The sequence below is a fragment of the Ictalurus punctatus genome, chromosome 18, assembly GCF_001660625.3.
Source record: "Ictalurus punctatus breed USDA103 chromosome 18, Coco_2.0, whole genome shotgun sequence".
Lineage (NCBI taxonomy): Eukaryota > Metazoa > Chordata > Actinopteri > Siluriformes > Ictaluridae > Ictalurus > Ictalurus punctatus.
The window spans coordinates 18,255,722-18,277,164 of record NC_030433.2 but is presented as its reverse complement, the minus strand read 5'-3'; the positions used below and the strand labels follow the sequence as shown (position 1 = coordinate 18,277,164).

The following is a 21,443-nucleotide window of genomic DNA, read 5'->3' as shown; positions in this document are numbered from 1 at the left end:
ATTTCAACAGAACGATATGGAGTTGTGAATGAGGATTTTATGAAAGTTAACATTTGTTGAATGACAATTATTTATATATACTGTATGGCGGGGCTCTGCTCCATCTGCTCCTATGGATAAGCTGTCATCGATATTGGATTCAATGAATAATTCATAATTGCCCTACACCGGCAGGAGAAATGGTTCATTAAATTAAATGTACAATACATTCTCTAGGTCCTCTAACTAAAGGTACTGTATAAGACACACTTGATGGCATCATTACAAGTTTGTCACCTTTTTATTTTATTTTATTAAATTGTAAAGAATTTTAGGAAAAACATCTGATACCTTAATGAATCAAAAGTGAGAATCATGATTATCTCCTGATCCATCAAAGATAAACCTTACACCAATATAAATTTCCTCTGGGTGCTGCCTATAATAAAAACTGTTGTTGTTGTTTTTTTAAACCATTGTTTTCTTTCAGACTTTCATTTTCTTGTAAATGAGTCCAATCCCAGACTTGGAGCAATTTCTTATTGACTGCGTGACTTTTTTGTCAACAAGGTGTTTTTTTTCTCTCACAGTGAAGCAACAGCGACATGACTTTTATACACAGCCGAGACAGTTATGGGTACACTGGCATATCAAATCAAACACGCACAAATCCCTCAGGCTCACTGACAACTCTGCTTTGAATGAGCAAATTTTGAGACATCTTTTGAGATGTCTTTTGTACATCTAAACAGATGGAACCCATGTAACAAAGAAACCAAGACACATTTAGGAATTAACTCAATCTGGAGTTCAGGACAGAGCTTGGGTGAATCGAGTTCTAAGACAGCTTCAGGCTTTGGAGTTACTTTATTGCTTTTTTGCCCAGGAAACAGTTTAATTTGAAGACTGTTACATCAGGCCCTTTAGGCTGTCTGGCTGTGCTTGTTTCAGACACAGCCTAATTGCTTTCTTCATCTTACTCTCCTGCCTTTTCTCTGAACACACACGGCCAATCTGAGAACGTTTCTGTTGACAAATCATGAGTGTCACAAGGAGTTTACAAGACTCATCATATTCTGAAAGTTTAATTTTCTCCTACAGTACACCAAGCAGTGTGCTCACTAAAGTGTGCTAGCCTGTTATTGTCTGATTTACACCAGTTACTTGTTTCCAGCCTCAATTATACACAACATACAATCCCATTAAATGACTGGTTATTTCAACTTAAAATTAAAATGAAACTAAAATTCATTTTACTGATGTTCCTCACACAAACTTAATGCTAAATGATCTATTGAGAACCTACCCTCTGGCATTATTTGCGATGCTCTGCATTATTGAACACATTTGTTTAAGTGATTCTTTTCTGATTTTCACAAAGGCAACCACAGTGGAGGACATGGAGGCTCGGCTGGACTGCGGCCTGGTCAAAGGTCACGCTTATGCAGTCACCGACGTTCGGAAAGTGCGCCTGGGCCACGGCTTGCTGGCCTTCTTCAAATCTGAGAAGCTGCACATGATTCGCATGAGGAACCCCTGGGGAGAGAAGGAATGGAGCGGGCCATGGAGCGACAGGTGAGATTGCCCCCTGTTGAACTGGAGATCTAGTGGAAATCACCAAGAACGTAGACTTGATTTTACACTGGGCAATTTTCAACCCAGTTTTACTCTCACAGACAAAAAAAACACATCGTAAAAAAAACATTTTGGACGTGAATCTGAGATCTTAGAAAACTTTTGACCTGCTTACTGGAGGCCAGTTTAGTGCTATTGTGACCAAAGACAATGTCAATGACAAAGCTCTACAAGTTTCAGAAATTTGTATGAAAATCTCAAGCGTGTGAGTGTTGCTACGACGCTCGTCTTAAAATTTTTTTAAATCCAGTGTAGAACCTGGTGTGTATGTGTGTGAAGCAAGATTTAGGAGGCAGGAGGAATTTCAGCAGAGCTCCAGGCTCGCGTTTATTTTTTCACAAAAAACTCAAAAAAACCAACCCAAATGACAAGGGGCCACCACTAGCTTGCAGTTGATGCCTCATTCATGTTCAAGGCAATAAGGCATATAAAGTAATAAGTTAAGAATCATCACATGTTACCTGCTGGTTCCCCGTCTACTCTTTTCCTGCAGCCGAATATCGACCATGCCCCTGCTGCCATGTCCACCAATAGGAGTACAGCATATTTTACAGAGCTGACGTATCACAATACCACACAATATTGCGTTAATTCATAATTCAAATCTACAAAATGAACCAAATTTACAGAAATACATAAATATAAATTTTCCAGACAAACCGAATTTTCCTCAGAATACTTTATTAACGAGAATGAATAAGTGGCTATTGGAAAAACTCAAGAACAATCATACAGTTGGCAAGCAACTAATTCAATGTGCTATCTATTGTTCCCTAGAGCAATGAAACCATGCAAATGGCAATTGTCCCCAGAGAACTAAGAATGAACACATTATTATGATTAAATGACATAGAAACGTGATTTAAGAATAATAATTTAGAAACAAACGTTGATTGATGATGTAAGCATAATGTAGTCATTTTATTTAATCACAGGTCTATCGTCAGAGGATCTTCATTGTATAATCTGACATGGATAACACACAATCTGTTATAGATTTTATTGGGATCTCATACACTGTGACAAGTAATAATCTACTGAAAATGCATAGTGTAATCTGGCTTTGGTCTCACTCAGTGCTTAATGTCCAGGAGGCCAGCATGTTTAAATGGTCAACCCAGTGGAGTCTGTTATTAATCGAAAGCATTAATCAAAAGCACAAAATATTCCTACTTTGCCTCTGAAAGTAATGTTAGCGAGTACACACACAGATTGTGTCTCACTCTCACTCCCTCCTGTGAGATGGGTTCAGTCTAAATAACACACAGCCAAAGTGACTATTCTTATCGCTCGCTGGTGTGAAATTGAGATATCAAGGCAGGCAGACATGCGGGTATAAAATTGGGAGCACCTGCATGAGAAAGGGAAAAGTTCAAGGGGTGTTTAGATATTCATATTACCCATTTAAATGACAGGCTACTTGTTTTATGACAGCCTAAATGTCTTCTTCAACGGCTGGGTGTGAAATGGCAACGTAATTACAGTTGGAGGGAAATCTTTCTTGCGTGTTCAGCCTCAGGTCAGTAACAGCACCGCTTTGGTTATATGGGACTCTAAATTATTTACCGTGCAGCCAGAAAGATGTTATTGAGGTGAAAGCAGTCTTCTTCATATTTTTTCACAGATTAAATATTTATTAAAGGTTTGATGAGACCGTAATATCACAGTGCTCCAGAAATCTCTGAGACAGAGACCTGGCTTTGAGGGGTGTGGGTGTGTGTGTATGTGTGCGTGTGTTTGAGTGTGTGTGATTTAATCTCTTACAGTCCGAACAGATATATGACGAGTGTGGTGTGTGTTATAGCTCGGAGGAATGGAATAAGGTGAGCAAGAGCGAGAGGGAGAAGCTGGGCGTCACAGTGCAGGATGACGGAGAGTTCTGGTGAGAGATTTTCTTATATCCTCTGCTTTAGCCTCAGGCACATGAAATCTACAAAATGCTGTATTCAGTACTGATATTCAAATGAGTAAGCTTCTATTACTCTCTGTCACATCTGAGATGTGAATACCTATGTGCACGATTTCTGTATTAAATCCTCACCATGAGCATGTAATTCAACCGTGACTAGGGCCCTAATTGCCTTGAGGTTGATTTTTTGGGCCTATGTTCAATTTAAATAAATAGATCAGCCAAAAATGAAATTTTCTGCTTTACCACAAGCAGCTAAGACTAAAATCAGATATGTTTGGTGTCTGATATTTGGTTCTTTAGTTTTGCATTGAAGCTACAAGGGCAGTTTAGCTAACAAGTAAGTCTATTTCACCCAAAATCTATTCCATATTTACATCCCAATATACTGTACAGCCCCTCCAAAACTATTGGAACAGCCATGCAAATTCAGGGTTGTTGTTTTTTGCTGTAGACTGGAGACATTTGAGTTTAAGATCAACAATAAATATGAGAAGAGAGTTTAGAATTTCTGCTTTAATTTCCTGATATTTATATATACAGTAAAAAAAAGTATTCACAGCGCTTCACTTTGTCCACATTTTGTTATGTTACAGCCTTATTCCAAAATGGATTAAATTAATTATTTTCCTCAAAATTCTACAAACAATACCCTATAATGACAACGTGAAAGATGTTTGTTTGAAATCTTTGCAAATTTATTAAAAATAAAAAACAAAAAAGCACATGTGCATAAGTATTCACAGCCTTTGCCATGACACTCAAAATTGAGCTCAGGTGCATCCTGTTTCCACTGATCATCCTTGAGATGTTTCTACAACTTGATTAGAGTCCACCTGTGGTAAATTCAGTTGATTGGACATGATTTGTAAAGGTACACACCTGTCTATATAAGGTCCCACAGTTAACAATGCATGTCAGAGCACAAACCAAGCCATGAAGTACAACGAATTGTCTGTAGACCTCTGAGACAGGATTGTATCGAGGCACAGATCTGGGGAAGGGTACAGAAACATTTCTGCCACATTGAAGGTTCCAGGGAGCACAGTGGCCTCCATCATCCGTAAATGGAAGAAATTTGGAACCACCAGGACTCTTCCTAGAGCTGGCCGTCCGGCCAAACTGAGCGATCAGGGGAGAAGGGCCTTAGTCAGGGAGGTGACCAAAAACCCGATGGTCACTCTGACAGAGCTCCAGCGTGTCTCTGTGGAGAGAGGAGAACCTTCCAGAAGAACAACCATCTCTACAGCACTCCACCAATCAGGCCTGTATGGTAGAGTGGCCAGACGGAAGCCACAGCCCACCTGGGGTTTACCAAAAGGCACCTGAAGGACTCTCAGACCATGGGAAACAAAATTCTCTGGTCTGCTGAAACAAACATTGAACTCTTTGGCCTGAATGGCAAGCGTCATGTCTGGAGGAAACCAGGCACCACTCATCACCTGGCCAATACCATCCCTACAGTGAAGCATGATGGTGGCAGCATCATGCTGTTAGGATTTTTTTCAGCGGCAGGAACTGGGAGACTAGTCAGGATTGAGGGAAAGATGAATTCAGCAATGTACAGAGACATCATTGATGAAAACCTGCTGTAGAGCGCTCTGGACCTCAGACTGGGGTGAAAGTTCATCTTCCAACAGGACAATGTCCCTAAGCACACAGCCAAGATAACAAAGGAGTGGCTATAGGACAACTCTGTGAATGTCCTTGAGTGGCTCAGCCAGAGCCCAGACTTGAACCCGATTGAACATCTCTGGAGAGATCTGAAAATGGCTGTGCACCGACACTCCCTATCCAACCTGATGGAGCTTGAGAGGTCCTGCAAAGAAGAATGGGAGAAACTGCCCCAAAATAGGTGTGCCAAGATCGTAACATCATACTCAAAAAGACTTGAGGCTGTAATTGGTGCCAAAGGTGCTTCAACAAAGTACTGAGCAAAGGCTGTGAATACTTATGTACATGTGCTTTTTTGTTTTTTATTTTTAATAAATTTGCAAAGATTTCAAACAAACTTCTTTCATGTTGTCATTATGGGGTATTGTTTCTAGAATTTTGAGGAAAATAATGAATTTAATCCATTTTGGAATAAGGCTGTAACATAACAAAATGTGGACAAAGTGAAGCGCTGTGAATACTTTCCGGCTGCACTGTAGTTGTTGTTTTTTTACTGAGCAACAGTATTTATATGTAGTGTTATACTAAGCACAGACACTGAATGGGTCAGCCAAGGACAACAACAACAGTTGATGACAGAAACATTGTGAGAGCTGTGAAGAAAAACCCAGAGGGTTGAAGGCAGGTGTGGACAGGGGTGAAGGCATCACAATCCACCATTCGAAGAAGACTTTGAGATCAGAAATATAGAGGCCATACTACAAGATGCAAACCACTCATCAGCAGTAAGAATCGGAAAGCCAGATTGGAATTTACAAAGAAATACAGAGATGAGCCACAAAAGTTCTGGAACCAAGATTAACCTCTACCAAATTGATGGAAAGGCCAAAGGATCTGCTCATGAGCCAAATATACAAGCTCATCTGTGAAACATGGTAGAGGTAGTGTCATGGCTTGGGCTTACATGGCTGGAATCTTTATTGATTATTTAACTCATGATGGTAGCAGCAGAATGAATTCAGATTTTTACAGCAACATTTTGTCATCCAACTTACAGAGAAATGCATCCAAATTAATTGGGAGGAACTTTATCATGCAGCAAGAAAATTATCCACTGCCAACTCAACTAAACCCTCTGATTTTGTCATGGGGAAAAGGTGGAAGTGTTTAGACTGGCCAAGTCAATCACCAAACCTTAATGCAATTGAGCAGCATTTCACCTTCTGAAGAGGAGACCGAAGATAGAAACCCAATGAAACAAACAACTGAGAGGCTGCAGTAAAAGCCTGGAAAAGCATCACAGAAGTAGAAAGCAACAATTTGGTGCTGTCAATGAGTCGCAGGCTTGATGCAGTTAACGCAAGCAAGGGATTATGCAACCAAATATTAAGTGTTATTTTCTTTCATTTACACTCAATTTTACCTATAATTTTGATCGCCTACATTTGGTGGTCTGATACAATTTTTTTTTAACACGTCTAGATGAAGAAATAAAAGCTGAAATCCTAAACTCTCGTCTCATAACCACTTTTTTTTTATCTCAAAGCCAAATATCTTTGGTGTATAGAACAAACAAATGACTAACCTTGCCCTTCCAGTAGTTTCAGAGGGGACTGTACTTGCTTCAGTTGACACTGTGACGTCTGATTCTAAGATGGTCCTTTGCTTATTCCAGGACTCCTATTCACAATATGCTTATACAGAACATCCTTTCTACTAGGGATGTCACGAGAACCGATACTTTGGTACCAAGTCGGTACCAACATGCTTAAAACGTGACGGTACTTGTTTTTCTGCAGTTGAGTAAGTACCGAGGTTGCAATTCCCCCGGAACTGATGGGGGCAGCAAATACGCGTAAGTGTATTAGTCAGTCCACAAGTGGTGAAGAAGAAGAAGAACTAATGTCACTATAATTATTCAAATGTTCATGCCTTTAATAAATCTTTTTGGCCTGCCACCATATCAGTGTATTTAAACTAATCCTTGCATTCAGAGTATAAGCGGGTGTGTGTGTGCGCGTATATTTAGGAGTGCACCTTAGCACTTGTTATTAGTCATTGTCAGACAGTGTTTGATAACTAAAATACCCCCCCCCCCCCTCTTTTTGCCAGTATCAACCAGAGGAGGATGTCCTCCAGGAGTTTTAAATATTATTTAATTTATTATTTTTTTAAAACCACACCGTGGTATCAACTTTGGTATCGAGTATCGTGTACTTTTTGTGGTATCGGTACCGAGTACTAGATTTTTGGTATCATGACATCCCTACTTTTTACACACTTGGTACTGTTTAATTTGATAGTTTACAGTTGTAGAGTAATGAGTTATAATTTCATTATCCCATTTGAGTCTGGTTCCTCTCAAGGTTTCTTCCTCATGACATCTCAGGGAGTTTTTCCTTGCCACTTGTCACTGTTTGCTCATTAGAGGATCTACATCTACCTCCAGATTTCTGTAAAGCTGCTGGGTGACAATGTCTATTGTTAAACATGCTATGCAAATAAAATTGAATTGAATTGCTTTGGAATTAATTGATTGTTTAAACTAAAGATAGTAGTCCACATTTTCACGTCTATATTAAAATCCACCGAACAGTAAGCTTTCTGGTGTAATTCTCCATTCCAGTTTTGGAGGCAGGAACTAGGAAGTGAATTGACACAAAAAATTTGCTCAGAGGAACAACGTGATTCTGGTTGTCCAAGATGGCTGCTACCGTAACATTTTCGGTATTGAGATAAATGGTAGAGTTTTGTTCATGTGTGTAGATTACAGATTACAGTGTCCTAACCCACATCAGCACAACATCCATGTGACATCACTGAAGAACTGAATGAAGTATGAGCCAAAGTTTTACAAAAAGGTTTTTGAGTGAGAAACTTCAAATGCTTGTTAGCTACACCAGCATCAGGCACCAAATCAGTTACATTTAGGGTAGGTTTCTTTTTGGCTGAAAAAATGTTAGCTACTCGAAATTGCAAGTTTGTTTAGTAATACATCTTTAAGGAGAATCCTGATTGGTGAATTGGTGAAAAACGACCTGCTGATTCTATTGATGCACTCAGGATGAACTTTGAGGATTACTGTCACTACTTTACTGACCTCATCCTGTGTCGGCTCATCAACACGTCCTACCTGAGCATCCATAAGACATGGGAGGAGGAGGTGATGAGAGGATCCTGGGTTTACAGAGACGACCCTCTGCGTAACCGCTCAGGAGGCTGCATCAATCACAAAACCACTTTCCTGCAGAACCCTCAGGTCTGTGCCTCTGTAATTACTGTCCTAAGCACATTTTTGTTCACCATGGTACAAGCAATGTCAATGTACACTGCCTTGAATTGACTTTACTGGGATATGTTATGAAATTGACTCCACATACCAAAGTGTCTTTGGGCAAGACACTGAACCCCAAGTTGCTTCCGATGGCAAGCTAGCACCTTGCATGGCAGCTCTTCTACCATTGGTGTGTGAATGGGTGAATGAGAACCAGTGTAAAGTATTTTGAACCGCTAAGGTTAAAAAAAAAAAGTGCTATAAAGGTCGCAGACCATTTACCAAATTATTTACAAAGAGAAAACTTGATTGCATAATCACGACCCCCCCAACGTGTGAAGACCATGGAGCTGTCCAAATAAGTTGGGGACAAGGGTTTGCTTATAAAAATTTCCCAAACTTTCAAACATCCAACAGAGCACCATTGAACTTATTACTTAAAATGGAAAGAATACGGTACGTTCACAACTCTTCCTGAAAGGTACATCCAAAGTTCTGTAGGTCCAGTATGTATCTTCAGTGATGTTTTTCCAACTAATGTATTGATTAATGTGTATTAATACTAATGTATTAGATATTTGTGTGGCTGTAAAGTATCTATTCCTCTTTGTAGTACGTGTTTGACGTGAGGAAGTTGGAGGACGAGGTCTTGATCTGCCTGCAGCAGAAAGAGAAAAGAGCAACTGCTAAAGAAGGCAAAGGGGAAAACCTGGCTATCGGTTTCGACATCCATCGGGTACTGAAATATAAACAGAGTACACATATAGTATAAACAGCCAACATGCATTACAACTTAGCTATTAGTTTAGCTACATTTTAGAGTAGCATGGTGGTGGAATTACTTCTTTTTAAATTATGCAGCTTATAGTAGCACTTTCATCAACTGAATAAATTATTTTCTTAAATGATGTATTTCTTATCATTTGGAAGGAAAGATCATTGACTCAGAGTTACTAGCTGCTGGCAAGTCGGCTCTCTATGTATTCAGGCTGATTCAGTTGGAAGAAACACGTGACAGAAATATAATGGATTATATGATTTGATGTAGTAACTTGTGATGTGATTAAAAAAAGGTAGATTATTTAAAACATGAGCCACTTTTATCCTTTATCATCATTAACATCATGTATCGCGGTATGTATAAGGGTTGAGGTAACATTTGATTAAAGAGGTACAACAAGCATTAGTTGACACAAACGTAACAAGAAAGGTTTGCTTAAGTGATGACACAGAGATAACAAATGATTCAAGAAAAATATAAGCGATTGTCAAACCAACTGTTTAATGACCAAATAACATTTTAATACACATGGTGTTCTAAAAGTTTCTGCACATAGGGGAAATTAACACTTTTTTACAAAATGTAACTTTATTTAAGAAAACATCCTCCACATGATTGCCGTTTCTTTGTGAAAACACACAGAGTCATCTTTCCAACTCATGATGAACTCGTGTTAACACATCTGGTGTTATGCATGTAACTGTTATGCATGTCCATCACAACCTTGCGTCAGCTTCCCGATCCAGCCATGAGAAAGATTTAAGTACGTTCTTCTTTTGTCAAAGGCATTCCTAAAGGCGATCTGAAAATATATATATAAACCATGCATGAAAAATTTTGGAAAATGTTTTGCTAAAAAGTGTTCATTTCCCCTATGTTTGGAAGCTTTTGGGACACCCTGTACATGCTTATTTTAATGACCTTTTCTTTTCATTGAAGATTAAACAAAACTTAATGATACTGTAAATGAAAAACAAGAGTCATATTTGATTAAATCTGGACTATTTTAGTCAGATCATTAATGACTAAATCAAATCAAAGTATTGCTACTTTGTTAAAAAATCCTGCATTTCATCAAATTGATTTATACATACATGTTTTCAATTTTCCAGCCTGGAATTTAGCTCCACCCCATCACGAAGAGATCTGTTGAGCTCAGCATTTTTTAAATGCAACCCAAAGGGCATACAGTACCCTCCACTAATATTGGCACCCCTGGTAAATATGAGCAAAGAAGGCTGTGAAGAATATGCTTTGTTTATTAACCTTTTTATCTTTTGTTAAAAAAAATTCAAAGATATATATTTTGGGATAAACCTTTGTTGTGTTAGCAATTGTTTGCTATCCAAGAGAGCGGAGTATTTTTGTGAATTTTTTTGAATATAAGATCAAAAGGTTAAACAGTAAAGACAATTTTTCACAGCCTTCTTTGTATGTAGTTTCGGCAGATGGGAGTCAGCTTTAATGGGTGCCTTAATGTCATTTGATTTGCCACATAAAACAAACATTTTTGAGATTTAGTGATGTCATCATCACAGTTCTTTCACTAACAGGTGTAAGTCCTCACCTGTTCTACAGTATAGAACCTTCTTCCCACTAGGTGGAACTGAACAGAAAGTACCGCATGCACACGGCCCAGCAGAAAGTCGCAGGTTCCATCTACATCAACTCTCGCTGTGTCTTCCTGAGGAAAGAGCTGAAAGAGGGCCGCTATGTCATCATCCCCACCACTTTTGACCCGGGCCAGCAGGGAGAATTCCTGCTCCGGGTATTCACAGATGTGCCTTCAGACTGCAAGTAAACTTAACTGCTAATGCTTCTTTTATTATTTTGCTTTTATTACTCATAAATCCTTTAATGTTTCCATGAAATCTCAAAAAGTTTTATAGCTGAAGAGTTGAGTGCTCGGTTTATTCTGATATTCTGTTTTGGAACAGAGAGTTGACCCTGGACGATCCTCCTCAGACGTGTTGGACGGGGATGTGTGGATATCCTCAGCTGGTCACTCAGGTGCACGTCCTGAGTGCTGAGGGGCTGCAGGGCCAAGACTCTAATGGAGGTAAACCTGCACACACAACATAAAACCATATTGGTTATAAGATGATCATTTATTCACACAGGGCCTTATTTATCAATCTTTTAGTAAAATTTTTAAAAATGTTTTGAAAGGCTGAACTGAAATAAAAATTCCCAAAAGTTTCAGCTGATTTTCTTCATACTCATGTGCGTATGTTGATAAATGCCAACGAGCCGCAAGTTATCAATATAATTTACATGTTCATGGAACTGCAGATTTACATTAAGTGACGCTCACAAAAGTCCATAAAAGGCAAAGCTCACAGAGAGCTCAAAGCGGCAAAATGATGACTAAATGGTGAGAGATCCCTCCTAAGTGTAGCATATGTTAAATGTTCCAGTAATGCAGCACCCTAAAGGTACGTTCATACATATGGCGACAAAAAGACCGGAGACTATTCACCTTCAATTAGAGCTGATGATTTCTGACCACATAAGCTGCAGTGACCACTGGCGACTAGATGTGGGCGTGTCCAGCGGTGTGACAACGTTGAGAAAAGTTTAACTTTATGCAAATTTGGAGTGACTTGTTGCAGCAACTACCAATGGGAGTTAAGACAGTAGAATGCATGTGACCTGTGATCTGCCTTGCTGCCTTCGAATCCAAATTGTTTCGTGGACCCAGACAGTCCGGAGTTTGTGCTTTTGCCACAGAGCACAAACTGCTTCTACTTCATCTAGTATGATGTGATGCATATATACACTGGTGAATTTAATATACAAAAGCTCTCCATCCAGAATGTCTCATTTTGTTGTCAAAAGTGTAATGCTACAGTAGTTGTGCCACCCACTGATAAATGTTACTATGGCAGTAGTAGGAACACCTACTAGTACAGTGACTGGTGGCTTGCAGTGACAAAATGGCGCTATGTGTGTGAATGTACCTTAACTCTTCCTCCTATTTCCTCCTGAGTGTAATTTTCTTTTGTGTTGCTTAGTCAGTGAGAGGTAGCTATCTTCTTTATTTGGTAAATAAATGTTTGCATTGATGCCTAATATATATTTTAAGTAGATACACCCTATCTAAATCGGATATGCATCAAAGCAAACGCACAAACCAGATGTCATTTTGCTCATGTGAAACAGACAATCCTCTGTAGACCCTGCTAATAAATCAGTGGGCATGTTTTTTGGTAAGTCAGGGCCTGTGAGTTCTTGTTCCTTTATCTACTCTAGTGTACCTGCCCCCCCGAGCTTAAAACCAGCAAGGAGCTCTTTAAGGTACATACCAACCTGCCTGATTCCCCACAAGACACAAGATGACATGAACAGCAGAGGCACTGAATCTTAGTGGCAGTGAGCATAAATTGTCCTCCCTCTGCGGAAGCAAAGACATGCAGACCCAGGGCGCCAAAACTATTAATCAACCTGATACCTCTAATGTGCCTGTTTTTACACATACTAGCTGATTTATTCTGCCCCAATGCAGTTTGTCTAACATACTGCAGTCTCTAATAGGTGTAAGAATCTCATATTTCTAAAGCAAGACAAATTTTCAGCACAATCATACTGAGGCACAATGTCCTATGATTTGTCCTTTACTGTAAGTGGACTTTCAATTAACCTTCTTATCTGCAGGTTTAAATGCTAATTTTGGCCAAAAATAGAAACCACTCTGTCCATATTCCCATTTCCATTAACACTCAGCCATATCTCTGGCTTTGGTCAGTAGAGGTGGTTTTGCATTAGCATGAAAAAAATGCACAAATTGCAAATCTGATACGTGACCGCCATACTTCTTGCTCCAGGCTCAGATCCGTACGTGATTATCACCTGTGAGGGGGAGAAAGTCCGATCGCCTGTACATAAGGACACCCGATGTCCCAAGTTCGACATCAAGGGGGTGTTCTATCGCAAAAAGCCAAAAGAAGGCATTCACATTGAGGTGAGTGTGATGCTCTTTTGTTTTCTCTGTCTTGTTTGTGTGCCCTCTGTTGTTTCTGTGCCCCCCCCCCCCCCCCCCCCCCAGCAATTGCTAACAGTACACAGCCACTTGCAAATGTTGTTGCTGCATGCTGCTGCACTTTTTCTCTTTTTTATAGGTTTGGTTATTAAAAAAATTTGCTTTAAGTTTTGCCAAATGGTCATCTACCTTTGCATGACTGGCTAAGCAGTATGTCAGATTCATTTGCATAAATCCGAGTTCAGCAACGTAGAGCTTCCCTCTGATAGCATAACATTGTGTTGAGCTAGCTAGCCACTAGGTTACGTAGGTAATCTTTAGCTAATGTAAATATAGCCCCTTAGTGTAACAGCAGCTAATTTTATATTGTGAAAGTAGCTAACTCCTAAGCTAGCTAGCTTTCTAGCTATTTTTATTTACTCACAACCCTTTATAGCATATTTAAAAGCAAGCTAACAGAACTTCAACCAGCTAGCATAAGCTAAACTTTTACCCCTTTTTAAGAGTCAAAAATGGTTTAGATTAATTTCAGTACGACATAGATGATACCACAGCACCTTAAAGAAAGCAGCATACTATAGTGCCGATCTCTGATATAAAAAAGATCCAGCTTGGTCTTGGCCATAACTCTTGCCAAGTTGGTCAATCTAGTAGTAAGGAAAGAGCTTGTGAATTATCACTGCTAATGCTACATTGTCGATTATTAAGAAAATAAGACAACAGTAAGGAAATTAGAAAATCTCCAACTTTTATTGATCAATTTATTCATGTAATAAGGAAGCTGAAAAATAACATACCAGGAAACAACATGCAAGAAGGTCTTCCAGCTAGACCATCTCAGCCTGGGTTTTGGCAGCTGGTATCTGGTATAAGCTGGATTTTTCAGCTTTCTAACCCCAGTCCTGAAGAACCCCTGTCATGCACATTTTAGTGGTTCCCCTGTTCTACCACACCCACTTCAACTGAGGATGGACTTTAATTAGATTAATTGGATCAGGTGTGTTAGAGAACAGAAAACACTAATATGTGTAGGACAGGAGGTACTCCAGGACCAGGGCTGGGAACCTGTGAGCTATTTGATCAGTCTATGAAGTCAGGGTGGATTAGCTTCACAATTTAATGGTCTTGATCAGGGGTGGGCAATCTTATCCGGAAAGATAAGATTGCCGGTGTGGGTGCGGGTTTTCCTTCCAACCAAGCAGGAGCCACACCTGATTCCACCTGTTTAATCAGTTGATCTTGGCTTTCAATAGATTCAGGTGTGGCTTCTGCTTGGTTGGAATGAAAACCTGCACCCACACCGGCCCTCTCTGGATAAGATTGCCCACCCCTGGTCTTGATGGTCCTGACATAGCCATGTAGTGAGTGAGATTTTACTGCATCCCAATCTCCAAGCACCACGCAAGCTCTTTATTGAAATAAATCGGCCGCGGCATGGCAAACTTGCAAGTGGATACGTACCCTTACTCTTGGCTTTCACTTCTGATCTACTTCTCTCTTTTGCTTTAACATCTTCCTCTGATTGGCCCATGATGATGTTAGATCTACAATAAGAATGTAATTGTAGACACATTCCTGGGTCAGGTGACCCTCTTCAGTGACCCGAATGACCGACAGGAGCAGCACATTGTCCACCTGAGAGACAAAGGCAGCCGCCAAAACAACGACCTCCCCGGCATGCTGACCGTTCGCCTGATCACCTGCACCACGTTGACCAACATTTGACAGCTTAATGAACACGACCTCACCCCTGCCCTTTACCATCTCCTTCCTTCTTTCTCGATGGCCTGTGATCAAGGTATAAATCATCCCTTACTGATTACCCATATCATTTTTCAGCGCTCGCATAGTATTCATAAGGGCTACACATTAGTCGTGCATGAGCGGCTGAGGTCAGTTTGGTATTGGGACCTTTGCGGAGTCTTCGTCTTGCGATCAGCCGCACAGTTTCCGGTTGCCAGCTTACCTCAACAAAAATCAATTCTCGCCATCACTCTTGTGCTCCCTCATGGTATTCCCACCAGTTCAGACTTGCATTACTAACTCACCTTGCTGAAGATCATTTATGGAAGAAACCATTTATGGATGCCTTGGACAGCACATGACCCACTCGACCTGCTTTCTGAACAACAATGAGGTTGACTCGAGTGCCTCTGAATTGTGTGGATTCTTCAAAAATATTTACACTGAATGCTCTTTGGATGTGCAGAAGCATGCTTGGTGTAGCTTTGCAACAATACCAAGAAGCAGGAGCACAGAGTTCAGCCACAACCAGCCGCCTCCAGGGACCAATAGCCCACCCAGCCTCCATCTCCATAGTAACTACCATGACAGTTTCAAAAGCTTATGTGTGTGTGTGTGTGTGTGTGTGTGTGTGTGCGTGCATGTGTGTGCGTATGCTAATCCCAAATAAACCCCCTCAGACGACCCTTGAAAGGTCATGCATGTGTAAACAAACTACATAAATTCCAGCAGTGATTTAGAGTCGAGAGCAATCTTTAGGAGATGGACATGTGTATACACACTTTGCTGTATACCTCATTCATGAGACTGTGACATGACGTGACAGACTGCTGGGTCTCTTCAGCTCTTGCCAAACAGCATGTGCCATTATGCGAGTCCTAATAGAACTGTTCTTCCACTCCACCAGGGGGTGCTGTACTAATACTCTAGGAACCACAGACTCTTTACTGTCCTTTCTAATTGCTGATGTGCCCTTTTAGTATGAACTACTACAAAGCTATTTATATAACTACCATTACCAGCTTATGTGTTGCTAGCATTTTAGTTGCTTGTGATATTGTGGAAATGGTTTTGAATTGTTTTTCAAACCATATATTTAAAAATAAGTTGTCACTTTTTTCATTACTTGAAAGGGGTCATTTTTGTCGCATTTTTGGTTTCATTTATGCACAATTTCCTATGTCGTCTTAAAATGCGTTGCCTTTCTTTTCTTTTCTTTCTTTTTTTTTTTTACACAAAAAGACGAGTGTTATAGTTGCTGTATTTACAGTCAGATAATCAGATAATGGAACAGTATGATATGCTTTGTGTTTCTAGCTGCAGTCCCAGACACAAATAATGTGAAGACCCAGACTGGGTGAAAGAAGCTCCTGCTTGGACAGAAGTAGACTGCTCTTTAAAAAAGTAAAGTACAGATATAAATGTTGGCTTTTAAGTTAGTCAATACAGTATGTGTAATTTTAAGCAGACAGTAACTATGTAACAACAGAATGCCTCCTATTTTTATTTTTTATTTTTCACCCAATATTAACGGTTGCTACCTCACCAACACTTTACCTAGCTAGCTAACTTGCATAATGCTAGCTAGCTTAATATTTAATGAGCAGTTAGTAATGTTTAGAGCCCTCTGCTGCCTCTGAATTGCAATTGCATTAGGGACATTGACAAGCTGTCCCCTTCCCTTAATCAACCCCAAGCCCTTCTGCTAAAAATACATAGGATTTATGAATTGAGATTTATGGAAAAGGGACAGAGCTGAGCACCTCTGCTTCAGTAGGGGACGGGGCTAATTTCACTGCCAGAAAAAGACTAAATCAAGGCAACTACTTGGATCCATCGATTACATATTGTATCATATGCGTGTATATGATAAAGTCTATTAAAACTAAACATTCCAAACAGCACCTTTAACTATAATGTACAGACTGGTGACAAATGAAAGGAAAAAAAATATTTTGCAGGCATGGTTTGGCTCCACCTGTTGCCTTAGAAAGAAAAGTCACTGCAATTCAATACAAACTTAATCTGATTGATCATCTTTATCCTATGATAAACTATTTCGATCGTTATGAAAGTGGTCTCTTCCAGGATTACCTCATCCCCTTCTGCAGGGCACAAGAGTTCACTAAATGGTTTGATGAGGATGAAAATTATGTCAATCATATGCTATGGCTTTCATAGTCACCAGATCTCAACCCTGTTGAACATCTGTGGGAGTTTTTGGAGTGTCGTGTTCGACAGCGCTCTACCATCATCATCAAAACACCAACTTAGCCAATAGCTTTTGGACGAATGGTGCTCATCGCTCCAGTAAAGTTCCAGAAGCTTGTAGAATCTATGACTCAATGAAGCTGTTCTGGTGACCCAACACCTTACTAAGACCATTTATGCTGGACTTTCCTTTAATTTGTCACCCCCAATACTTGTCAATATTACCCTGATATTAAAGTTCTGAGTATCTGAGATGTATTTTTGCAAACTTTTAACAAACAGACAAGATGATGATTTGTATTCTATATTCACGTGAAAGAATCAATAACACATGCATTCACAGCACAAAATAAGACACTGGTTTGAATCGCAAAATCAAATTTAATACCATTCCAGCATTTTAGGCAAATAGCTGTCCTCATATTGATGCTCAGTAGCTGATCAGTGCAGCCCTAATTAAGTAATTACAGCAAGCCATTTATGAAAAAACAACACTAGAAACTTGAATGTAAATTTTTAGACACACATTGATCATTGCATAGTTCTTCGGTGTTCAAACAGAGGTTTTTCCGAGGAGTGGTTTTGTTCTGCAGCGCTGCAACTAGCTGTCACTCATTCATTTAGCCTCTTCATTGTGGCCTGTAGTAAATACGGGCATGAAAACTTCAAGACGTAGTGATCTTCTGCTTTAGGGCTGTATTCAGAGTTGAGTGACGCATGCGTAGTGAGGAATATGCAACATCAGAATTCAGATGTTATTGGTACCTGTGGACGGAAGTGGTAGCTCAGTGGTTAAGACTTATGATCGGAGTTCAAATCCCAGCACTGGCAGGCTGCCACTGCTGGGCCCTTGAGCAAGGCTCTTAACCCTCAACTGCTCAGTTGTTTAAATGAGATAACTGTAAGGTGCTCTGGATGGGGCTACCTTCCAAGTACCCTAAATACCTACAGACTAGAGAGATGTGTTGGAGTTGCACATGATCTCGATTTAATATCTTGTGGCTATATTAAGGTTTGTTTTTTTTAATAACAAGAATATGTGCTGGATCAAGTGCTATTTTATAAACTGAGGGCCATATTGTAAAATTAAACCAAATCTGCAGGGAAGCTCTTGTATCTAACGGAGGTGGTCTAAATGATATTGATAACCCCATCTTAGGTTAACCTACTCAAGTAAAATCTGACAAGTTTAGAGGAATAAAATACATGCAAGTTATTTAATAATCTGAATAGGGAGTCCAGGAAATTTGAGCTAAGTACTTGTGTAACTGAAATCTGAATACACATAAATATTGACATTGAATTTTGGACTTAAATAGCCAACTCTGGATACATCCCTTAGTCTGAAGGCGAACGTGATGGGAGATGGGGGTCGGGTCGGTTAGCTCACTAGTTTAAGCAGGAAGTGCCATACAGATAAGTTGCAACCAGACAGCTAGAGATAATGTAACTTTATTCATTCAGTATTTGTTAGTGCATAGTAAATTGGAAGGTCTTACTGACATCATATGTTAAAATATGTATCAAGAGAAGATGGCTTATCTGTCCTGTTATTTTAGCCTGAGAATTAGAAAACATTAAGTTTTTTGTAAATCACCCCAGAGTGCAAGACACAAAGATTTTTTTCTGCTTTAAGAAAAAAAAAATTGCATTAATTAAATTCATCTTAATGTACCTGGTATTTTTTTTAACCTAAAATGGCACCTCAGAACCTCTGCCACTGTTGTCTAGCTTGGTCTTCATCTTAGTTGTCTAGCTTACTCTTTATTGCTTAAACCTCATAATTTATTGTATAAGCTTGTCATATCACTTCTGTTGTGATAATATTCGATTCCTCTGGTACCTATTGTTTTTTTTTTATGTTATGCTAGTACAAAGCTAACTGTAGCACTGTCCTACACAGGTCTGATGCGTACCGTCGTTGTAGCTTTAAATACAGATAAGGCCAGTAACATCTATGTGACTCTCTCTTTAGTCTTTTAGCAATAATGTTTAAGCGGTTTAGCATGTCGCAGCACTAGCATCAGGGTTGCCAAGTATGTGTAACTAAATTAATTCCAATACTCAGACCCTCCTAAACCCTATATTCAACTCCAAAATGATGAATACGGTTCATATTTATTATTATTATTAATATTATTATTATTATTATTATTATTATTATTATTTTAACGAAGCAGTATTAAAACAGTGCAGTTTTCCAAAACATTTTTTTTTCATTGCGGTCCTAAAACGGTCTTGCATTATTAGATGTATTGTCATTAATAAAGAGCTAGGACAATGAGTAAACCACTTTGCTATTATACAACACAGTATAAGTATTCCCCTATTTTAGAATGTATTTTATATACATTTACAAGTTACTAGTTACATTATTTCAGCTGTTTATTTAATCATAAACACATACCTACATTATAGGCTATAATTCTACTATATTCATTTAAAAACCAGTAACAACCCTTAAGCCTTAAGCTTTTACGCTTCCAAACCTTACAACACAGGCATAATGTCCCAGACTCAACCCATGGAGAGAAAAATATTCTGTAAGTCAGCCTGATTCTGTGAGAAAACATCAGGCTTTGCAAACGTATCATTTTACACAGAATGGAGACTGTAAGTTGTAAGTTTGGATACAATTTTTAATTTTTTTAGCCATGACAACTGAGGTATCAACAAGACAGTTTGAAACTGTTACACATGGTATATTGCAATTTGGCCAGTGCAAAAATTATATCGTCACATTGTGGACATAACTTTAAATAGCTTTTTTTTTGCTAGCGCCATGGTTCTCACAGTTGGGTCTGTGATACATACTCAGAGACTCTGTGATTTAAAAAAAATATTTTTTTGTTACAGTGCTGGAAATAATAACCCACCATTATTAAATGGTCTGCACTTTTATATAACGCTTTTTTTTTAACCTTAGCAGTTCCAAAGCACTTTACACTGTTTCTCATTCACCCATTCACACACACTCACACACCAAGGCGCTAACTTGCCATCGGGAACAACTTGGGGTTCTTGCCCAAGGACACTTCGGCATGTGGAGTCATGTGGGCTGGGAATCGAACCACCAACCCTACGATTAGTGGACAACCCGCTCTACCACCTGAGCCACACTATATTAGATTTATTTCTGACAACATTGTTATTAGCCAGTTTCACTAATCACTTGAATTGAATGGGTTTAATCCAAACTTTAATAACTCAGAAACAATAAAAGTAGACCCTTTAATTAATGTCAACTTGAATTCCATGGCAATTTTAATTAAAAAAAAAAAAGGTGTTGTGTGGGTGTAAAGTTCTTAAATACATATTTTTTTTTCAATTTAATCTCTCTGGATCCAATAAATGACCAAACTATAATTGTGCAGATTTAAATACAGAGCTTAATGTTAAAAGAGAAATAATTCTGTATGGTTGGGATTCATTTATACAGTAAAATGGGGCTGGAGGGCAAAAAAAGCGTGTCTTATAGTCCGGAGAATACAATAATCACACATTCAACATCCACGTCACGCTGTGTTTATTCAGCAGGAACATTTAAACACTTTTCTTTCTCTTTAAAATTTGCAGGTTGAATTTGTTTTGTGTAAATGCCTTGAAAGTGATTAATGTGCCACTCTAATATGAGTTACGAATGTTATTTTTTGTTTTTAATTGAAGCCTCTGTATGTCTTTTTCCAAAATTCAGTCTGTAAAACAAACACAATGGATTTTTAAATTTTTTTTTTACCACAACGTTTCAGTCTTGCCAAACATATTTAGGAATGCACATTTATTAACACAACACTCAGTTTAAGTCTGTGCATGTCCGTATTGCAGAGGCAGGTTTACAGCCACACATGTACGCCGACTGTTCTACAATGTTCCACGCTCAAATGAGACTCGTGCTGTGACGATATGGGCGTTGCTGCTGCTTGCACATGCAGGTCTGAGCTTATGCTGCATGTGCTTTTCAGTGGTGGACATTGACGGGAACTTGTGTATGCTGATTGCTCAGCTTCAGCCAGGCATGAGTGTATGTTAGTGGCGGTAACTGATATCTTTCAAAATGGCCTGCTGGACATCCAGTTTCATGGATGTTTATAATAGCACAGTACAATTTCATGAAGATATTAATCTGCATTAATGTGTGTGATGAAACTTTTCAGCAGTTTGTAACTTTGAAATAAAAATAAACTTTTTAAGCGCTCACTAAGACACATTTCGACGAAGGCGGATTGCAGTTTCTGGGTGTTTATGTTCGCTTCTGATTAAAGTTGGTAAGTTTTCGTGGTTTTTCAAAAAGCTGATTAAAATGCTATAAATGTAGACA

General features: G+C 39.1%; 1 protein-coding gene across 1 annotated transcript in view; it reads left to right on the top strand.

Moving 5' to 3' along the window:
- capn5b (calpain 5b) overlaps positions 1-19,323 on the top strand; it is a 58,609-nt gene extending 39,286 nt beyond the window's left edge. Inside the window, exons 6-13 of the mRNA XM_017493584.3 lie at positions 1,361-1,554; positions 3,419-3,496; positions 8,201-8,396; positions 9,025-9,147; positions 10,793-10,989; positions 11,130-11,251; positions 13,017-13,153; positions 14,714-19,323. Coding sequence (XP_017349073.1) covers positions 1,361-1,554; positions 3,419-3,496; positions 8,201-8,396; positions 9,025-9,147; positions 10,793-10,989; positions 11,130-11,251; positions 13,017-13,153; positions 14,714-14,896 — 1,230 coding nt within the window. The 3' untranslated portion in view covers positions 14,897-19,323. The remainder of the gene's footprint in view (positions 1-1,360; positions 1,555-3,418; positions 3,497-8,200; positions 8,397-9,024; positions 9,148-10,792; positions 10,990-11,129; positions 11,252-13,016; positions 13,154-14,713) is intronic.
- The last annotated feature ends 2,120 nt before the right edge of the window (positions 19,324-21,443 follow it).